Source organism: Trichomycterus rosablanca, chromosome 5 (assembly GCF_030014385.1).
Source record: "Trichomycterus rosablanca isolate fTriRos1 chromosome 5, fTriRos1.hap1, whole genome shotgun sequence".
Taxonomy (NCBI): domain Eukaryota; kingdom Metazoa; phylum Chordata; class Actinopteri; order Siluriformes; family Trichomycteridae; genus Trichomycterus; species Trichomycterus rosablanca.
Genome location: NC_085992.1, coordinates 42,426,400 through 42,447,925, shown reverse-complemented (window position 1 = coordinate 42,447,925; position 21,526 = coordinate 42,426,400). Strand labels below are relative to the sequence as shown.

The 21,526-nt window shown below is 36.5% G+C and overlaps 2 protein-coding genes across 2 annotated transcripts; both read right to left on the bottom strand.

Annotated features, from left to right (window-relative positions):
• Nucleotides 1–1,490: 1,490 nt before the first annotated feature.
• slc18a3a (solute carrier family 18 member 3a) lies at nucleotides 1,491–3,029 on the bottom strand. The gene has a single exon (XM_062995243.1). The coding sequence runs from the start codon at nucleotides 3,027–3,029 to the stop codon at nucleotides 1,491–1,493; it is 1,539 nt and encodes a 512-aa protein (XP_062851313.1).
• Nucleotides 3,030–9,634: 6,605 nt separating this feature from the next.
• Nucleotides 9,635–17,837, bottom strand: rgra (retinal G protein coupled receptor a). Its single transcript, XM_062995242.1, has 7 exons — nucleotides 17,759–17,837; nucleotides 17,343–17,499; nucleotides 13,703–13,824; nucleotides 12,203–12,356; nucleotides 11,166–11,283; nucleotides 10,126–10,239; nucleotides 9,635–9,874 (listed from the first exon to the last, which is right to left on the bottom strand). The coding sequence occupies exons 1-7, from the start codon at nucleotides 17,835–17,837 to the stop codon at nucleotides 9,731–9,733; spliced, it is 888 nt and encodes a 295-aa protein (XP_062851312.1). The 3' UTR covers nucleotides 9,635–9,730.
• Nucleotides 17,838–21,526: the final 3,689 nt, after the last annotated feature.

Sequence of the window (21,526 nt, the reverse complement as noted above, 5' to 3'; positions counted from 1 at the left end):
GGTTTACTCCGGAGGCTCCGGTTTCCTCCCACACTCCAAAGAAATGCAAGTGAGGTGAATTGGAGATACTAAATTGTCTATGACTGTTCGATATAAACTTGTGTAATGAGTAACTATCGTTCCTGTCATGAATGTAACCAAAAGTGTAAAACATGACGTTAAAATCCTAATAAACAAACAAACAAACATTAATCTGGTATTGTAGTGAAATACAGAACAGGGTCGTAGTGGGTTTAAGGATTGTCCTGGGAACATTGTCCTAGGGAATTCATACTCAGGTGGAATTTTAGACAAGCATTTCCCTGCTAGCATGTTTTTGGTAGGGAGAAAACCTGGAAAACATACTTGAGACCTCACAAATAGTAGTCAGTGGGATCGAAATTGATACTTTGAAGTTGTGCGACATTAACAATACCTGCTAAAAAATGATAAAGTTTGTATAATGTGTTTTGTTCCAGTTTTGTGTGGATAACAACATGTACTTATTTAAGTACAACTGAATTGAGTAATCAGCTGTATCACTGTGCACAGTGCTTTATTACCAGTACCAGTTTGATTGTAAATAATACAAACAAGAATGCAAAAATAAATGCCCACAGTATAGTCTTTAATTATGTACATTTGATATACATATATGTACATTTTATGTTCCATATAATCCATAATATACATGTATGCATTCCAGAAATACACATCTCACAACAGAATACGGACAGACTCAGGATAGACACGGGTTACACAGATCCATCATTTCATCCATCAAATTGTCAAATGACATTGCATATTCGTTATAGCAGCACAAACTGGCAAAATAACACTGGCACAAGCCTGTTTTGAATGCTCACATTTTTTCCTACACTGTATTTAAATCCCTGAATGCATTTTAAAATAGTGATAAAATACTAATCAAAGAAAAAACACTTGGTAAATTATTACAAATATGAAAAGCTTTGGATTATTAAAAAACACATGGAGCAGCTTAATGAGTTCATGATAAAACAATGATTACAAAGCAAATTCATCACATATACAGACGGGTGAAAAACTACGTGTATTTAAGCCTCCAGAACAGCTACATTTTACCTTGGTACTAATTCTACAATTCTCTGGAATTGTACTAGATACATTGAGCACAGTTTTTATTTTAAAAAATACGACCTTTTAAAATCAGGTGTAAATTAATGTTCATACTTAGATAAGGGCACTGTGAGTGGTCAAAGAGACCCCTCTTTTTAGGATGGAAATGTTCAATAATGATTGATTTGCATTGACACATAAACATGTGACCAAATGTTATCTGCATTCGTTGTGTTTCTTTATTCATTTATTTTTCTTTCACTCGACTGTATTTTGCGGATTTGGCATCATTTTGAAAAATTGGCAAATGTATGGCTATACTACATTTTAAAAGGCTTGCTTTCCAGACATCTAAAGGAATTTTACACAGTTAATGTGATTTTTTTTTTTTTAATATAGGTGTCATATTTAGCCTATATGCACTCTGATTTAGAGGCTTCCTCCTCATAGTAGGATTTCGCGTTTGGCGCAATTGTACCATTTTCATCAACAGGCACACAGGTAGTCGCAGTGCTATAGCCCTGTTTCATTTTCCTGCCCTGGCGCTCCTCCATTTGTATCGTATCATACAGACCTGTGGCTCCTTCTTCCAGTAGCAGGTCTCTTTCTGAGTGACTCGGTTTCATGGAGCAAACGTTGCGCAAAAAGAGCAGCGCAGGTGCGTAAAGCACGTTGGCGAGCCCCATGCCCAGGTTGAGCTGCACAAAACCTAGATCGTGCACTATTTTACCAGCTACCACAGGGCCCAGGGCATATGCCACACAATAGGAGATGTCAGCAATTGCATACACACTTCCATACACCGACACATGACGCACATCTACTAGAAAGGCTAGAGTGGGTAGTAAAGCAGTGTCCACTAATGCAATGCCAAAACAAATGCCACACAGTGGGATAATAAGTTGCTCAAAGTTTTTGCACGCTGGTACTGTGCAAGAACTGGCACCAATTATAACCATGCCAAGCGCACCATAGAACCATTGCAAGTGCGGGTGTTTGGCTGCCAGTTTCACAGTCAAGTAGACGCCCAAAATATGAGGAAAGAATGCTGGCAGCCAGGTGAGTCCGATCTGCCATTCGGACGCGTTCATGGTATCCTCCATCCAGTTTGCAATAGTAGGTTCAAGAAACGCAAGCGGGATGTTACAGGTGGTCAAAGCGCCTGCCACTACAGCTATATATGGATCAATCATGAGCTTGTAAATAGGGGTGCCGACTGGCATGTTCTCTCTGGTCCTGCCTGAAAACGGTTTGAGGACAGTCATACACAGTATACCGTCTGCTAAACAGACGCATGCAAGGGCTATGAAGGGGACGCGCTTTCCCGCGAACTCGTAAAGCACCCCACCAAATGGGGGCGCGGCCAGGCTTCCAAATGAGATAAACGCCAAGGCAATGCCCAGGGCACGACTCCTCTCAGCTTCCTCGGTGAACTTGTCCGCGATCATAGCGATGCCCGAGGTGTCCGCGAAGGCTGAACCCAGACCTTGCAGGCTGCGCGCTACAAACAATGTGGCATAGTTATCAGCAAAGGCAAAAACGCACGTGGAGACAAACATGATGGAAAGTCCGATAAAAAGAGGTATGTCGTATCCGACTCGGTCTATGAAGGTGCCAGAGAATGGATTAACCAGAAGTTGCACAATGGCTTTGGATGCAAAAAGGACTCCGATCTGGATGTCAAAGTTTTCTGTTCTGTTGGTGGAATTTCCTTGGATCCCACCATGCTCTGATTCGCTTTCTAGATGAGCTAGATAATCTGGCACGATTGGCACGATCACCATGTAGAGCATATTATCTAGCAAAAGTGCCACACATACAATAACTAGAATAATCCTCCTCTGTCGTTCAGGATCTTGTATAGCAGTGCCTAACTGTTTAGTTCTTTCCCCCATCTCTGAGAGTTTAAGCGCGGCAGACTGCGCCATGCCACTTGATCCGTCAGTATCCATGGTTCGTTCTCACGTTTTCTTGTTTCACTCAAATTGATATAAACTTGTTTCTTTAGTGCGATGAGCTTTTACACCTCTCCGTGCAGTTACTGAGAACCCCCGACTTGCTTAACGAACTTTTCCAGCTTTACCTCCGCATACACCGCGTCCTCATTGCGCGCTCGTCTGATCTGCTCAGTCAGATGCACTTTATCGTCACCATCCAAACTTGGCATCGTAGCTCGGCCCGTAATTCAGAAACTTGCTCTCACTTTAGATATTCATGATTCTTGGAGCCATGGTATAGTCTTGTCTTTTAAGACAGTGTCCACTCAGAGTCTGAATAAATACATGCACCCATAACCGATCAACATGGTCCTGACAAAGCACACTCGATACTGTTGCTGAGGCTGTAGATAGGAAACACAGGCATCTAAGCTCCCTCATTCCATTCAGCGAGCTTCTCTTTTTTCCCAGGGATGTGACGCACAACTTGCTTGCCCCCCAGTGGTTCCAAACCAGTCCTTTTATTAAGGTTATTTTACTCAGCAGTATGTTAAAAAAAAACACCACGTGATCAAATGTGATTATTTGCAATTTAATTAGAATTCTAAAACATGACATTTAAAGACAAACCAAATGGAACATTATAAACATTATATAGAAAAAATACATAATTATAAATAAAAGACATGCATTACTCATCACTGGCAAGGACGGATTAAGGGTAGTCTGGGCCCCTGGGTAAAGAGTTGCCCAGAGCCACACAAACCCCCCCCCTCCAAAAACATAAATAAATTAATACATTAAACAACCTGTCAATAACTAACCCTAACACAAGAATCTATTTTATATAAGTTTCTTTCTACTCTTCTTTCTTGCAAAGTCATCCACTAATTCATCAAAATTAAGCTGTCTGACCAAATCTGATTCAATGGCCAGAAGTGACAGTGAGTTCAGGCGGTTTTGGCGCATCCTAATCCTGAGTTCATTCTTAATACGAGCCAGTTTGGAGAATGAACGCTCCCCTTCACAATTTGTGATAGGCACAGTCAAAAAAAGTCTAAGTGCTATGTAGACATTTGGAAAGGTTGACTGTAAATTCAAATTTATCATGGTTTTGAGCATTTTACTAGGACATTTTTCTTTTTCTGTTATGAATGATTTGTATTGTATCAATTCATCTGCCAGGCTCATGTTCAGATCTGAAGGATATGCTGCAGCGAGTGAGTTAGCCTTTAAAGTGAGCTCACTGTTGGACATATTGTCAGGCATGAAAAGAACATCAAATAGCTCAGTTAAGTGTGTGTATGCATTCAAACTGCTTGAAATTGCTTGTCTTAAATTCAGAAATACAAATTCAGAAACATTAAGTAAGGGCCTGAATCGCATATTTGCAACAAAACGTCTGTTATGAAATATGGTAGCTTGCCTGGCAATTTGTAGGTCCCTAGAAAGTCAAGGAGCCATGGTAAACGACTTCTATGGAAGTCAAGGGCCCCATAGCAGGGGCCCTCGTGATCAAGGGCCCTCTAATGGTATGCCCTGCTCTTCTCTAGGGCCCCCTGGTAGGGGCTCTCATAACCAGGGCCCTCTAAAAATATGCCCCCCCTCTTTCCTAGGACCCCTAATAGCCAGAAGTCGAAGTCAGAGCAGTGCCACAACGCCTCATCCATTTTCATAAGGGGCCCAAAAGCATGGCTAGGGGCCCCAAAAGCATGGCTAGGGCCCCCAAGAGGCCCTGGGGTCAAAGTCCCTAATAGTCAGAGGATCCTTAAAATGGAGGGCCCTCGGAAATAAAAATATATTGTATCATAAATGTTGATAGGCATCGCAAAATGTTTTGGGCCAGGGCCCCCCGGGGCCCCCTGACCTCAAGGGCCCCTGGGTGCTGGCCCCACTGGCCCGGTCAGTAATCCAGCCATGATCACTGGTACTGAAAAGTAGTGCCAGGATTGAACCCAGGTCCTCAGGTCTCTTCGCTGTGCGGCACTGACTCTGCCAGCTACGTCACCGTGCCATACAAGGTTCCCTGGGGACCTGGGTTTAAACTTCTGCATGTTTTGAGGAGATCGAAACGAGGAGAACATGTAAGTCTTCTCATAGTCAGCTGAAATGAACTAATGATTGTTAATGTTTACTGTCTTGTTATGGCTTGGTACCCTTTTCTCTAATGTTACCTGGACTCATTGTGACCCTGATCAGGATTAATTAGTGAATGAGGATGATGTTTGATGATGATTTACAATTGGCTTTGTGTGCTGCTATTCGAAACTTATTAACCGAACCGTTTAAGTGAGCACTCTCAGCTGTGAAATTCTAACCCAAAAGTATTTGGACACCTGGCCATGAGCTTGTTGGATGTCTCATTTCAAAAACAAATGCTATTAAAACAGAGTAACCTCTATGTGATCCTTTGAGTTATAACTTTTCTAATAAGGCGTCTCTCAAGACTTTGAAGTATGTCTGTGGGATTTTGTGCCATTCAAACAAAAGAGCATTTGTGTGGCCGGACACTGATGTTGGTCAACAAACCCTCAATTGGTGTTCTAGTTTATTGTGAAACTGTTCAGTGGTTTTGAGGTCAGGGCTTTGTGCAGACTAAGCTTTTCTTTATGTCTTCATACAGTTTGCTTTGTGCACAGTCATGCTGGAACAGGAAAAAGGGGCTGCCATAAACGGTTGCTGCAAAGTTGGAAAAATAATTTCCTTTCTATAATTGATTTATTACATCTGTTTGGAATTGTTTTGGATGAAACAAGAATTTAAAAATTAGACAGGGTGTCTCAATATGTTTCTCCATATAGTGTACTACTAATATTGGCAATGACACTTACATTTCAGCCCATGTGAGAATGGACAGCTCCTACGTCCGCAACAAAGTCCTATTCTTACAACACAAATACAAGCTATATAACATCAGCTGTTTTGTCCTTTAGTTTATTTTTGACAGAAATTGGGATGATACATTTTATTTAAGTAAAAATTGTGTACATAAACATTTTAGAATAAAAAAAAAAAAAAAAAAGTATTTAGTTTGTAATTAAGTAATTTATAATTTTGAGATTCTTTGCGTGTGTGTGTGTGTGTGATGGCAAAAATCCTGTAAAAATTGCTTTAGCACCTAGCGAGTTTACTTGTAACAGCAGTCCAAATTACATTACATTACATTATATAAGATTTGAGGCTAGAAGTGTTTTTAAACCCCAGTTTTAGCAAATTAATGCAATGCCATACAACAGTTCTAAAGGAACACTCATAGAAAATACCTCAATGTTTATTTTTTCGTTTTTTTAAAACAGTAAATGATGTAAGTTTAATTTTATTGTACAACACTGAAACAATCTTAAAGATGAAGAACTACTGGGATTTAGCGCCATCTGCTGCAAAAGTGTTTACATTAATGAGTCTGGCTTATTTCATGTAGGTTAGACAATAGTGACATCTAGAGGCTAATAAAAAAATACTACAATGTCATACAACTGCAACGTGGGATCATGACGTTAACGGTACATTGTGACGTGAATTCTGCACATTTCATGCAATATTACCGTTTACTTGCAAAATAATAATGTGCAAATTTATTTGTGCTCATTTATATTAAATTGAATTTATATTGAATTTATATTTGTTTTCATTATATTTAAGTAACAAAACCAAGAATGTGTTCAGGGGTGCTCAGACCTTTGTAGAACACTGTGGTAAGTATTATTAGGAGAGAATATCTAAGTATGAGGTGCTATCAACAGATGGCAACCAACGTTCTATATACTGTACATCCAGCTGGTGTAAACAGCTATCAGTTTTATTTTCTATTTTTAATACTGTTTATAATAATGTTTAATATTGTCGGCATGTTCCTTTCAGTTTTGTCACAAGTTAATTAGCCATCTTCTTAGCCACATCTACTGACCGTTTACCTGACAGTTATATTTGCGGTATTTAGCAGACGCTTTTATTCAAAGCAACTTATAATTATTTGAGCAATTTAGGGCCCAACAGTGATCTTTACTGAAGCACTGTCAGAGAACTTTTTAAGAAGTCAAAATTATGGATTTCTTTGCTGCTTCTGAATGCAGGCACCTTACATCCTATTCAACTGCTTTGAAAGCATGATTGGCAAAGTTTGGAGCTTTATGGATTGGGTTTCAATTATTGGGCAGCTGCGCATTAATCCATGCAAAATGTGTTGGGTGTAGTGGTGTAAGTGACACTGTCTCTGGACTTCAAAGCAGAGAATTTAGCAGAGAAGAAATAATGTACTGGCACAGGTTATAATTAAGGCTGGGCATCTCTGTGTTAATGAAAATACATGAGCCTGGCCTGACCTCAACCCAATCCAACATCTCTGGGATTAAATGTAATGGAACCTGAATTTAGACTATTTTAGGATAAATTACATTAAACAACAACACATATCTATGATACTGGCCAGAGTTCTATCATTTGCTCCAGTTACTAATGGTTATTTCTGTTATTAACCAGTGTAGTTACTGTATGTTCTTCTGCATGATTAGATGATTCTCTGGATCTTTTGGATTTCTTTTTAACTCTCAAAACATGGCAAGAACATAAAGTGCACTTAACTAGTTGATCCTAGGTTTGATGAACTGGCAACCTGATTACTAAAGTATGGATAACTGTTTATTAACGTTGCCTAAAACAACCATTAAAGTATATTAAATCTGCACTTATCCCAAGGTTCTCCTGGAACAACAATCTGGTTTTATTAATGTAAAATTCAGGGAAGACATTGTTCAGAGTTACATGAATCAAGTGTATGTTTGAGTTGTCAGCAAAGACAATAATCAGTAAAAAATGAATGTTTTCAAGAAAAAATATTGGCATTGATACAAGAGCTACAGATCAGCACTAAGTGAAAAGAGTTTAAAATCAAGTATCATACCCAAAACAATACAGAATACAATGATTGTTATTCATATTACATCACATACCACACATAAATTGATCATTAATTTGTATCTTATTAATGTGATGTAATTTATGTGAATTAGTTTTTTCTGCCTTCCTGTAATTTATTAGAACCACATACATACCACAATTTATCTACAATAATTAATTAAAAATTAATAATTAATAAGCTTTAACAATGTAATTAATAAACAATTAACTGTATAATAATATTTCATATTTAATAATACAGATGAAATTGTCAGTACAATATCAGGCCACATTTATAAAAGTATGATAATAAAATATGAATCTACCTAAATTACTGTTTACCACAACAATAAATCACTCACACTTTTAAATAAAAACCTTGCTAATTTAAAATGGTGAGCTTTAGATTATTTTTTCAATGTCTAGCTAACCCAGATACAGAAAGTAAAAATGACAGATCATATTCTGCCTCTCAATTTAGAAAATAAAATATTATTCCTAATGGATAACATATACACATTAAAACTTCCTCAAATTTTTTTTCACTTGATCATAAAAGTTATATGTCTCAACAGTGAAATGGGGGCATTGATTGTAGTCACTGATTTTTTGGTTATGTTACTGGTTATGTTGTGGTAAACCTAACACGCAGCAAGTTTGTTTCCCACTACAGCTCATCATGTAATTAATGCTTATATCACAGCTAATACTAAAGAACTCCAAGAACTCCATTTATATCCGTGGTGTTATCCCTAAAGAGCTTGTGTGGCTACAGGTTGTAATACCAAACAAGTACAACTGGATAAGACTGGATACATTATAAACACGTTTGTTTAAGTGTGTTAAGATTGTATTAGCATAATATATTTGAGCTATGAATTTTTTTTAACTGTTGATATACAATAATAATACACATTTTTATTTGATCAAAATTACATACATGTAAACAATGAGGTAGAATTTATGTGCCATTTTTTGTATATGTAAATAATTAAAAAATCTGTGTGCTTGTACAAGCAAATGGGATGTTCAGGGCAGGAAAAATATTAAATCAAATTGTGTCTTGTGTGATATTGTATCCGCTAATCGTTAATACTGAGCAAAAAAAAAAAAAGAAAAAAAAGAAAACCTTTTATGCTTAGAGAGGATATCATGTTGAAGCAAATAAAATTTGTGTTCTGTAGAATAACTGTTGTTTTTATTTAAAATTACATTTATTTTAGTACTCATTATACATAACCCTGTAACCATGTGCCTTTTTTCTATTTTTATTTATGTCTTTTCTCCCATTTTCTTCCAATTTAGCATAGTCAATTTGTCTTCCGCTGCTGGGGGATTCCTGACTGCAGTCCAGGTGGGCTTATTGCTGCTCGCGCCTCCTCCAACCCGTGTGCAGTCCTTAGCGGAACCCTTTTCCACCTATGCACTTCGCCTCTCTATCTGCTAATCAGGGTCCTTACACAGTGTTTGAAGACCCCACCCACATAGTACGGTCATCCCGCCCTAGCAGAAACGTGTCTACCTTAGGCATTGCCAATTATGCCCGCTAGATGGCGCCCAGCCGACCATGTTTTTTGTAATTTGATCAGTAAATATGACAATAAAGTGATCTGTATGGTAACATCTAGCTACTATTATTTAATATTTGCTGAACTGACTTGCATCAACAATGACAGATCACATTATCCCATTTTATGTCATTTTATGTAAATATAGGCATAAAAAGAAGAATATTCAAGAACAGTGTTGCTAAAATATCAGTTTGTTGTCATACTTTTAAGATATTTCTAAATTATTATACAGCAGTTTGGCATGTTTAGTTATTTAACCTTATTCTCAATAGCAGGAGGTTCAATCTTTTGTCCAGTGAGCAGCTGCCAGATTCCTCCTCTGTAGCTCTCGCTTCCAAGAGCGTAAACAAACACATTGAAGGTGGGAGAGGTCTTAGCCACAATAGGAGCAATCTGCAAAAACACAAGTGGTCGGAACAATTTTATTAATGTTTTTTTTTTGGTTAAAAGGGTGATGGATATAGGTTTACAAAAATACACAGTTATATAATTACTACTATTATTACCATTATTATTACTGTTATTATTATAAACATTATTTAAACTAATTAATTAAAGAATAACCATGATCAAATATATATTCTGCAATGCAATGTTTAGTGTGATAAAGTCATAAATCTTAAATCCTGTTATTATATTGTTACCATTCTCAGTTTAGGAGATAAAAGGTTTGCATTTTCCACAGCAGCATAGAAGGCAAGTATCCCATAAGGGCCCCAGCAAAAAAGCAGGGTCTTCAGAGGGGTGCTACAGTTGAACTGTAGGGAGCACAGAAGGGTCAGATTAGTCACAGGGCTCGCCTGCATGTGATGTCTTAGTCACATGCTGTTGAGATAAATCAGATAAAGACATGATATTCACTGAACATACTTCAAATATTATCCACAATAATAAAACCAAAATATAATGCCTGGTATTATCTTTTCATTCACAGATTACACCTTGGTTTAGAACACGTTCTTCAAACCCCTATTGATTTTAGATTTATTCTGTTTGTACATACAGTGGTTTAATAATGTATTTAGTACCCTTGACTTTTTTGCACTGGTGGTTAAACTGTTGTAAATTTGTCCTTCATAATCGTTTCCTTCATGTTGCCAAAACCCTGATTTACATCTTGCCAACAAATTCAATCTTTGCATACCATGGTGACCAAGGCCCTTCTTGTCCCTTCAATTTCATTGTGGAGAACCACAGATTGTTCCTTGGAATTCATGGTTTGGTTTTTGTCCTGACAATGCAGTGTAAATTGTGGGTCCTTATAGACCCAAGTGTTGGCCTTTTCATACTATGTCCAATTAGTTTAAATTGCAAGAGCTGAACTGAAATTGAGTTTTAGACACATCTAAAGGATAATTAAAGGACGGAAGAGGAAGTACCTGATCATAATTTGGGGCACCACAGCAAATGGTCTAAATACATTTATGAGCAGTTTAAGTTTATATTTGTTAACTAAATTTTGTAAACACAGGTTTACTTTCTTATTATGGGTGATTTTGTGTGATTACTAAAAAGGTGCATAAAAAGTCAAGGGGTCTGAATACTTTTTGAACAGGTTTTGATTTATTTTAAAATTTATTGTTGTATTAGAGAAAATAGTAGAACTGAACATCAATGGAACATTTTCACAACTGAACATATTATTTAGGTCTTTCTAATGAGAGTGTTGTAAAATATTTTTTACCCTTTCCTGGCCGGTCTTCTTAAATGTCTTTTTAATGGATTGGTATGAGAAGAACACAATTATCACTTGAATTCCCATGTTGAAAGTGGCCATTGGAATCAGATAACTGACATAGTTCCTAAATGAAAAATCAAAACACGTTGTAATGATTAACCACCCCTTCTCTCCAGTGCACAATACAACACGATACTTACACAGAAATACACACATACATATAAATACAAATATTAACACACACTAATGCCTAAAAAAATTATATTTTTACTTTGCATATCAGTTTACATTTTTATATTTTGTTATGGTGCATTTAATTTTAAATAATTTACCTTATATAATTAAACACAATATATTGGAAATGTTTGATGTGGTACAATTCCTTCTACCCATGTATTCATTCTGAAATACTGTTCAGCATTTTAGTGAAATTTAACCTTTAATAAAATGTCATATTAGAGGGCTACAGGTGTATGAGTACACTATATGGAAAAAATTATCGGGACACCCATTATAATTTTTGAATTCGTGTATTTCAGGCACAACAAGTGCTAACAGGTGTAAAGACTATTACAATTCAACAATTTAACTTTGCGGCAACAATTTAGGAAGCTCATTTTCTGTTCCAGACCGATTGTGCGTCTGTACACAAAGCAATGTTTATAAAGACCTGAAGTAAAGCTTGGTTTAAAGATACTCCATTGACCTGCACAGAGCCCTGACCTCAGCCCCACTGAACAGCTTTTAAATGAACTGGATCATCAATTGAAGCTTTCTTGACGACCATCATTTCCCAGTCAATGGGCAAAAGTTCCCACAGGCATAGAGATCACTCTATAACACTTGTTTGTAACACATAGTCAGTAGTCCAAATACTTTTGGTCATATAGTGTATGTTGACACAGTGACACCGGCTTTTATTTGGACCCTGGTCAATTACACAAGAAATCAATGTGCTTTACATACTTACAAGTGCCATTTAAAAACAAATTCTACATTTAATGTTCTGCCCAACTCTTTCTAACATAAAAAAAACCACATACCAGTCGCCTTTGCTTATGTCCAGAGTGCAACAGGTCCTTAGTGGCTCATAGTCATACTCTCCCCAACCAACCAAGGGCATAGCTGCCCAAAAGGCAGAGAAGAGCCAGATACAGACAGCTATTGTGATAGCATGGCTCCACTGCAACTTTGTTCCTGGAAAACATATAAAAGGACACACTTTCACGTTCAGTTTATACAAGGTAGTACATTATAAATCCTAAAAAATAATTTCCTAAAGCATTGTGCTCTGACTAGTATATGATTCATTAAAGCTAAAAATTGATAGTAATAAATAATATTTTTATATTATTCAGATTTTGCATATAAGAAATTCCAGTTTACTTTAAAATACATGCTAGATTGTAGAATTTTGTCAATCTACTTTGCTAAATATCATTCCAGCATTTATATGAACAATAAATGATGCTTTTAAGAATAATTTGATTACTACAAATATTAGTAAACATCATGTGGAGCTGTGAAATGATTTCTATTCATTAACACAGCACTGACACATGGTTGACCATTGCTTTGTCCTGAACATTTCTAATTAGTCTAATTAGACTCTGTGTGGTTGTACAAATCTAAAATGGCAGGCATTTACAAAGGCTCCTGTGAAGAGTGAATGGGTCTGTGGTTAATTCTCTGTGTCCATGTAGAGTTGGCAGGATGAATCTTTTCTGCTGTTTACCCAATCTGAATGAACCCAGTCTGAATAAACCTATTTTGAAAAAAGCCTAGGGCGGCATAATGGCGCAGTGGACAGTGCTGTCATCTCACAACAAGAAGGGCCTGGGTTTGATTCTCTGGTCAGGCAGCCAGGGTCCTTTCTGTGTGAAGTTTGCATGTTTTTCCTGTGTCTGTGTGGGTTTCCTTTCACTAATCCAAAGACAGACCAACTAAAAAAAGACTACTAAAGGCTACTAAAAATTGTGTCTGCCCTGTAATAGACTGGCAGCCTGTCTGGGGGTGTTTCCTGCCTTGATGAATGTCTTTCCCTCAATGAATCAGACCCACCACAAGCACAAACAGGTTAAAGTGGTGCTAAAACAAAGAATGAATGCATACAGCCTGCCAAATGTCAGCCTAAAGTCATTTTAACCATGTAAAACCTTTTTTATGTTGTTAAGTACTTAACAGTAAAATAATTTTAAATGCACAGAGTGAATAAATAAAATTAAAACTTAATAAAACAAATAGAAAATAATCTTACTGGAAAATTATCATTAAACATATTGGGATGTTGCATCATAAAATATGGCTATGTGGAATATTTCGTCCTGTGTTATGACAGGAGAATATGGTGGGAATGGAGAGATTTGGAGTTGTTTCTTATTTGCATGATCATTTTAATGTGTAAAGTGGTTCTGTATTTTTTTCTCTAATAACTAATGAATCACAAAGATTTGTTATTTATATACAATTTTTTTTCTCTTTGGTTGACTTTAGGTTTTAATGAGAAACCTTATAACCAAGTGTTGCCTTTTGTCTTGCCTTACTGGTGCAGTATTGAGAGTATCTGTCCCATGCTATTGCTGCGATGAATTGAATGCTGGAAAGTGCAGTCAGGAATCCATGAAAGCCATGGGTCTGGCATCCTTCTGATCCATAGGGCCAGTATCTGTGGGGTTATTTACCATAAATAATTATTAAAATTAGATAGACATAAAGTCATATTTATATTGTCCCTGGTAAAACTGTTTTTCATAAGGAATAAAGCCTAAATACATACAATTGATACAATTCCTTAACAAATGTACGTAAACTTTGGACCTAAACTGTAAGCAGTGCTTAACAAACACTAACTCACACCAAGAATGCATGTTCTCCCCGTGTCCACGTGGGTTTCCTCCGGGTGCTCCGGTTTCCTCCCACAGTCCAAAAGCATGCAAGTGAGGTGAATTGGAGACACTAAATTGTCCAAGACTGTGTTTGATATAACCTTGTGAACTGATGAACCTTGTGTAATAAGTAACTACTGTTCCTGTCATGAATGTAACCAAAGTGTAAAACATGACGTTAAAATCCTAATAAGCAAACAAACCAAGAACTGAGCATTTGGGGGGAAAGACGTTCCTGGCATTCTAAACATTCCTGCCGTATCAACAACTGATGGGAACACTGATGAATCCTACCCAAAGCTAGTGAATGGAATATGTTTATTTATCATTTTTCCATCAGTATATTGGAGGGAAGGGGTGCATGTTGAGCATATCTGAATGCCCCCCCCTATTGTTTGTTTGTTTGTTTATTAGGATTTTAACGTCATGTTTTACACTTTTGGTTACATTCATGACAGGAAACGGTAGTTACTCATTAAACAAGATTCATCAGTTCACAAGATTATATCAAACATAGTCATGGACAATTTAGTGTCTCTAATTCACCTCACTTGCATGTCTTTGGACTTTGCAAACGATCTTTTTCAACTTAACGTACGAACAAATTTCGGATTACGAACAGAAATTCGCGAAACACGTGACGTCATGAACAAGTTAACTCCGACCGTCTCTCTCTCTCTCTCTCTCTCTCTCTCTCTCTATATATATATATATATATACAGTACAGGCCAAAAGTTTGGACACACCTTCTCATTCAATGCGTTTTCTGTATTTTCATGACTATTTACATTGTAGATTCTCACTGAAGGCATCAAAACTATGAATGAACACATGTGGAGTTATGTACTTAACAAAAAAAGGTGAAATAACTGAAAACATGTTTTATATTCTAGTTTCTTCAAAATAGCCACCCTTTGCTCTGATTACTGCTTTGCACACTCTTGGCATTCTCTCAATGAGCTTCAAGAGGTAGTCACCTGAAATGGTTTTCCAACAGTCTTGAAGGAGTTCCCAGAGGTGTTTAGCACTTGTTGGCCCCTTTGCCTTTACTCTGCGGTCCAGCTCACCCCAAACCATCTCGATTGGGTTCAGGTCCGGTGACTGTGGAGGCCAAGTCATCTGCCGCAGCACTCCATCACTCTCCTTCTTGGTCAAATAGCCCTTACACAGCCTGGAGGTGTGTTTGGGGTCATTGTCCTGTTGAAAAATAAATGATGGTCCAACTAAACGCAAACCAGATGGGATGGCATGTCGCTGCAGGATGCTGTGGTAGCCATGCTGGTTCAGTGTGCCTTCAATTTTGAATAAATCCCCAACAGTGTCACCAGCAAAACACCCCCACACCATCACAGCTCCTCCTCCATGCTTCACAGTGGGAACCAGGCATGTGGAATCCATCCGTTCACCTTTTCTGCGTCTCACAAAGACACGGCGGTTGGAACCAAAGATCTCAAATTTGGACTCATCAGACCAAAGCCCAGATTTCCACTGGTCTAATGTCCATTCCTTGTGTTTTTTGGCCCAAACAAATCTCTTCTGCTTGTTGCCTCTCCTTAGCAGTGGTTTCCTAGCAGCTATTTGACCATGAAGGCCTGATTTGTGCAGTCTCCTCTTAACAGTTGTTCTAGAGATGGGTCTGCTGCTAGAACTCTGTGTGGCATTCAACTGGTCTGTGATCTGAGCTGCTGTTAACTTGCGATTTCTGAGGCTGGTGACTCGGATGAACTTGTCCTGAGAAGCAGAGGTGACTCTTGGTCTTCCTTTCCTGGGTCGGTCCTCGTGTGTGCCAGTTTCGCTGTAGCGCTTGATGGTTTTTGTGACTCCACTTGGGGACACATTTAAAGTTTTTGCAATTTTCCGGACTGACTGACCTTCATTTCTTAAAGTAATGATGGCCACTCGTTTTTCCTTAGTTAGCTGATTGGTTCTTGAATTTTAACAGTTGTCCAATAGGGCTGTCGGCTGTGTAGAAACCTGTCTTCTGCACAACACAACTGATGGTCCCAACCCCATTGATAAAGCAAGAAATTCCACTAATTAACCCTGATAAGGCACACCTGAAAACCATTTCAGGTGACTACCTCTTGAAGCTCATTGAGAGAATGCCAAGAGTGTGCAAAGCAGTAATCAGAGCAAAGGGTGGCTATTTTGAAGAAACTAGAATATAAAACATGTTTTCAGTTATTTCACCTTTTTTTGTTAAGTACATAACTCCACATGTGTTCATTCATAGTTTTGATGCCTTCAGTGAGAATCTACAATGTAAATAGTCATGAAAATACAGAAAACGCATTGAATGAGAAGGTGTGTCCAAACTTTTGGCCTGTACTGTATATATATATATATATATATATATATATATATATATATATATATATATATATATATATATATATATATATATACACAGTGAGCGAACATTCGGACAGCGGAAGGTGTTTTTCCGGTGTTTTCTTTATATTTTGTAAAATTCTATATTAAAATGTCCCCAAAGAAGGTGCAGAGGAAGTGCAGTGATGAGAAAATAAAAAAAATCACTATTTGTTGTTGTATAATTACTCCTGCCAGTAGCTGTCACTGTGTATCAGACAGAGGGGACAGCGAGTGAGAGAGAAGAAGGAATTCGGCTCAGTAAAGTATTCTTTCTTTCGTGCAATTACACCTACAAAATACAACACTATTGAAATAAAGAAGGAAATAGTAGAGAAATATGAGTTATTGTTGTTTCTGGTAGATACATTTTATAAAAAAAGAAGGAAATGTATTATGGTGTATGGTACAGCACATGTACTGTACTGAAATGTCATGTATGTGTTGTATGTACAGTACTACTGTGTATTGTTGTTTATTATTGTTTATTACAGGAATGTCTATTCTATAATTTAAGATTATGGGAAAATATACTGTATTTATAACAAAAAAGATCTTTTAAGACATTAGAAACGTTAGGTAAGGGGGTGGTTTGGGAGGTCTGGCACGGATTAATTCTGTTTACATTATTTCTTATGGGAAAAATAGGTTTAACTAACGAACATTTTGACTTAAGAACAGCCCTTCAGAACCAATTAAATTCGTAAATCAAGGGTCCACTGTACTATGTTTAGAGTCTTAGTTTACACCCAAATCATCTGTTCTAATCCCATCTAATAACGTGAATGAATTCTACACAGTCCCAGTGATTAAGTTGTACATATCATGCACGTCATCACTATCTACCGAAAATGTACAGGCATACTTTGACATATTAAATTGGAATTGATTTAAAAAGGAAAAATCGATCCAGAATTAATGAACGCACCTCAGAAAGCTTGAAAATGCTGCGATTGTGGCGTTGGATGCGATGCCCATGTCAGCCAAAGCCAGGCAGAATATCAAGAAATTACTCGGAGTTCGTAAATTTCGGATTCTAAGAAAAGCAACAACGGTGACAGCATTTAAGAGAAATCCAAGCAGACCTGAGAAAGATAAAGAAATATTAATATTAATGTGCGTTAAAGCGTAATATTACACGACACTGCAGTATTATTCGTGCAAACTGAGGTGACCGTATGATGCACCTAATGCGCACAATGTCGTAATATTACATTTAATCCAGACATTATATCTCGGCATGATAAAGGTTACAGACATACCGTTTACTGGTTAGATTCCTCCCGGAATCAACAACACGAAGCACCTTTATTAACATCACCATTATTCATTTTAATGCCCTACCTTCAACGAGTAGACAAGAACCCAGTGCAAACACATCGAGCTCTGAGAAACCCTCCGGTAGTGGATATGAAGGCACCATGCTGTCAAAGTGTCCAAAAAACCACAGAACTCACATTAACAGTCCCATCAATCGATACCCTCTGCACCAGGAGTGATCAAAACACAGAGCTATTTCACCAGAAAAGAAACCCCGCCTGAACAGCATTATGTAAAAGCTTCAATCCCCCAAAGAATTCCTTAATGAACCAAACATTCGCACTGGCCCCTAATTCCTATTAACCGTGGTAAAGTTAGTTTTATATTGGACATTCGCCTGACATTCGACTTTCTTTCGGCTCGTTCTCGGCTAATAAACATCCAAAAACTAATTAATTGCACGACCTGATACCTCAGTAAACAAGGAACAAACTACAATTAATTTTGTTTAAAAAGGTTTTTCTGTTAATTTTTATTTAACGTTATCTGGTAAATGTGAGGTGCATCCGCGCTGAAATGCTAAGGAAGTGCTAAGGGAGCGTCTATAAAGTTCCGAGGTGTAGTAATTACCCAGTGGCGTGTACCATCTAATACACCTGTATTAAATCCTACAGTATGCTTACAGTAAACAGCGAGAAACGCACATTTTGAGGTTGAAATACTTAACTAGTCTCCTGTACTAGTTAATACAGCCACAATAATAATTAAAAGTCCCCCAGTTTGGGTGCATTACAAAAGTTTAAAAAAAAATTTAAACTAAATCAAGAAACACACATTTAAAAAAGACAAAGGTTGTAGTAGTTAACTAGTCACCTGTACTAGTTACTACAACCACAATATTAATTAAAAGTCCCCCAGTTTGGGTGCATTACAAAAGTTTTTAAAAAATTTAAAAAAAAATCAAGAAACACACATTTAAAAAAGACAAAGGTTGTAGTAGTTAACTAGTCACCTGTACTAGTTACTACAACCACAATATTAATTAAAAGTCCCACAGCATAATACGTAATCAAAAAATATTTTTTTTTAACAATAATCGAGAAACGCACATCTGTGAAAAGACAAAGGTTTTAGTAGTTAACTAGTCCCCTGTACTAGTTACTACAACCACAATACAAGTTAAAAGCTCCACAGTATAGGTACAGTAATGAATCAAAATATTAAAAAATGAACAAAAATTGAGGAACGCAAATTTTAATATGATGAGGATTGTAGTAGTTAACTAGTCACCTGTACTAGTTACTACAACCACATTAAAAATTATAAGTCCCACAGCATGAGTACAGTAACGAATCAAAAATGTAAAAAAAAAATTACAAAAATCGTAAAACGCAAATTTTGATAAGACAAAGGTTGTAGTAGTTAACTAGTTACCTGTGCTAGTTACTACAACCAGGTTTCAAATTAAAAGTCGCCCAGCAAAGGTACGGTAATGAATCAAAGTTTTATAAAAATTAACAAAAATCGTGAAACGCAAATTTTGATAAGACAAAGATTGTAGTAGTTAACTAGTTACCTGTGCTAGTTACTACAACCAGGTTTTAAATTAAAAGTCCCTCAGCAAGGGTACAGTAATGAATCAAAGTTTCATAAAAATTTACAAAAATCGTGAAACGCAAATTTTGATAAGACAAAGGTTGTAGTAGTTAACTAGTCACCTGTGCTAGTTACTACAACCACGTTTCAAATTAAAAGTCGCCCAGCAATGGTACAGAAATGAATCAAAGTTTTATAAAAATTAACAAAAATCGTGAAACGCAAATTTTGATAAGACAAAGGTTGTAGTAGTTAACTAGTGACCTGCACTACTTACTACAACCACGTTTCAAATTAAAAGTCGCCCAGCAAGGGTACAGAAATGAATCAAAGTTTCATAAAAATTTACAAAAATCGTGAAACGCAAATTTTGATAAGACAAAGGTTGTAGTAGTTAACTAGTCACCTGTGCTAGTTACTACAACCACGTTTCAAATTAAAAGTCGCCCAGCAATGGTACAGTAATGAATCAAAGTTTTATAAAAATTAACAAAAATCGTGAAACGCAAATTTTGATAAGACAAAGATTGTAGTAGTTAACTAGTTACCTGTGCTAGTTACTACAACCAGGTTTTAAATTAAAAGTCCCTCAGCAAGGGTACAGTAATGAATCAAAGTTTCATAAAAATTTACAAAAATCGTGAAACGCAAATTTTGATAAGACAAAGATTGTAGTAGTTAACTAGTCACCTGTGCTAGTTACTACAACCACGTTTCAAATTAAAAGTCCCTCAGCAAGGGTACAGTAATGAATCAAAGTTTTATAAAAATTAACAAAAATCGTGAAACGCAAATTTTGATAAGACAAAGGTTGTAGTAGTTAACTAGTGACCTGCACTACTTACTACAACCACGTTTCAAATTAAAAGTCCCTCAGCAAGGGTACCGTAATGAATCAAAGTTTTAAAAAAATTAACAAAAATCGTGAAACGAAAATTTTGATAAGACAAAGATTGTAGTAGTTAACTAGTCACCTGTGCTAGTTACTACAACCACGTTTCAAATTAAAAGTCCCTCAGCAAGGGTACAGTAATGAATCAAAGTTTTATAAAAATTAACAAAAATCGTGAAACGCAAATTTTGATAAGACAAAGGTTGTAGTAGTTAACTAGTTACCTGTGCTAGTTACTACAACCACAATACAAAATAAAAGTCCCCCATCAAGGGTACAGTAATGAATCAAAGTTTTATAAAAATTAACAAAAATCGTGAAACGCAAATTTTGATAAGACAAAGGTTGTAGTAGTTAACTAGTTACCTGTGCTAGTTACTACAACCACAATACAAAATAAAAGTCCCCCATCAAGGGTACAGAAATGAATCAAAGTTTTATAAAAATTAACAAAAATCGTGAAACGCAAATTTTGATAAGACAAAGGTTGTAGTAGTTAACTAGTCACCTGTACTACTAACTACAACCACAATACAAATTAAAAGTCCCACTGCATGGATACAGTAACAAATCAAAATATTTGGAAAATTAACAAAAATCGAGAAATGCAAATTTTTAAAAGACGAATATTGTAGTAAGTTGTAGTACTTAACTAGGCCAGCTGTAGCCTAGTGGTTAAAGTACTGGACCAGTGATCAGAGGGTTGCTTGTTTAAGCCCCACCACTGCCAGGTGGCTGATGTTTGACCATTGAGCAAGGCCCTTAACCTTAAATTGTTCAAACTGTGTAGTGTAACAGTTCGGTAAGTCGCTTTTGATAAAGTGTCTGCTAAAGGCTGAAAATGTAGTCACTTTTACTACTTATAATAAATGCAATAAATAAATTTTTTCATTTTATGAGTATAGTATGAGGTCATAAAATTGTTTTTCATATTATGATATATAAAATGTATTAGGTTCCACTAGTTACCTACTGGGATGAACTACATACTACTTACAATACACCTTTAAATCTCAGTGTTTTTTGCTAATAATACACTCACACAAATGCCAGAACGTTTAGTGTGTTTTAAATAGAATTTATTACATAAAAAAAAAAAAATTATCAAAAAAATGTTGTGCTTTAATTGTTTAGCAAGTTTGCAATTCTAAGAAGAATTGAAAAAAAAAATACTAATAAATTATAAGTAATAACAATAAATGTTGCACATTACAGTCATTACAAATTAACAACAGATTAAAATAACAGCATTCCAATCACAAAAAGAATAAATAAGAAAATTAAATATATACAAGGTTACAGTAACATTTCTGTACAAATGCCACACAAGTTTTTATTTTTTACAAAGGTCACAGAGCCAGGAT

Bases quoted from the DNA above. Each gene is read 5' to 3' on its own strand.
- slc18a3a (XM_062995243.1), bottom strand. From the start codon at position 3,029: ATGGATACTGACGGATCAAGTGGCATGGCGCAGTCTGCCGCGCTTAAA.
- rgra (XM_062995242.1), bottom strand. From the start codon at position 17,837: ATGGTGCCTTCATATCCACTACCGGAGGGTTTCTCAGAGCTCGATGTG. The intron at 17,500-17,758 runs GTAGGGCATTAA...TATCTTTCTCAG, and splicing joins TTCTTGTCTACTCGTTGAAG to GTCTGCTTGGATTTCTCTTA. The intron at 9,875-10,125 runs GTAACAATATAA...GTGTTTTTGCAG, and splicing joins TATCTCCTAAACTGAGAATG to ATTGCTCCTATTGTGGCTAA.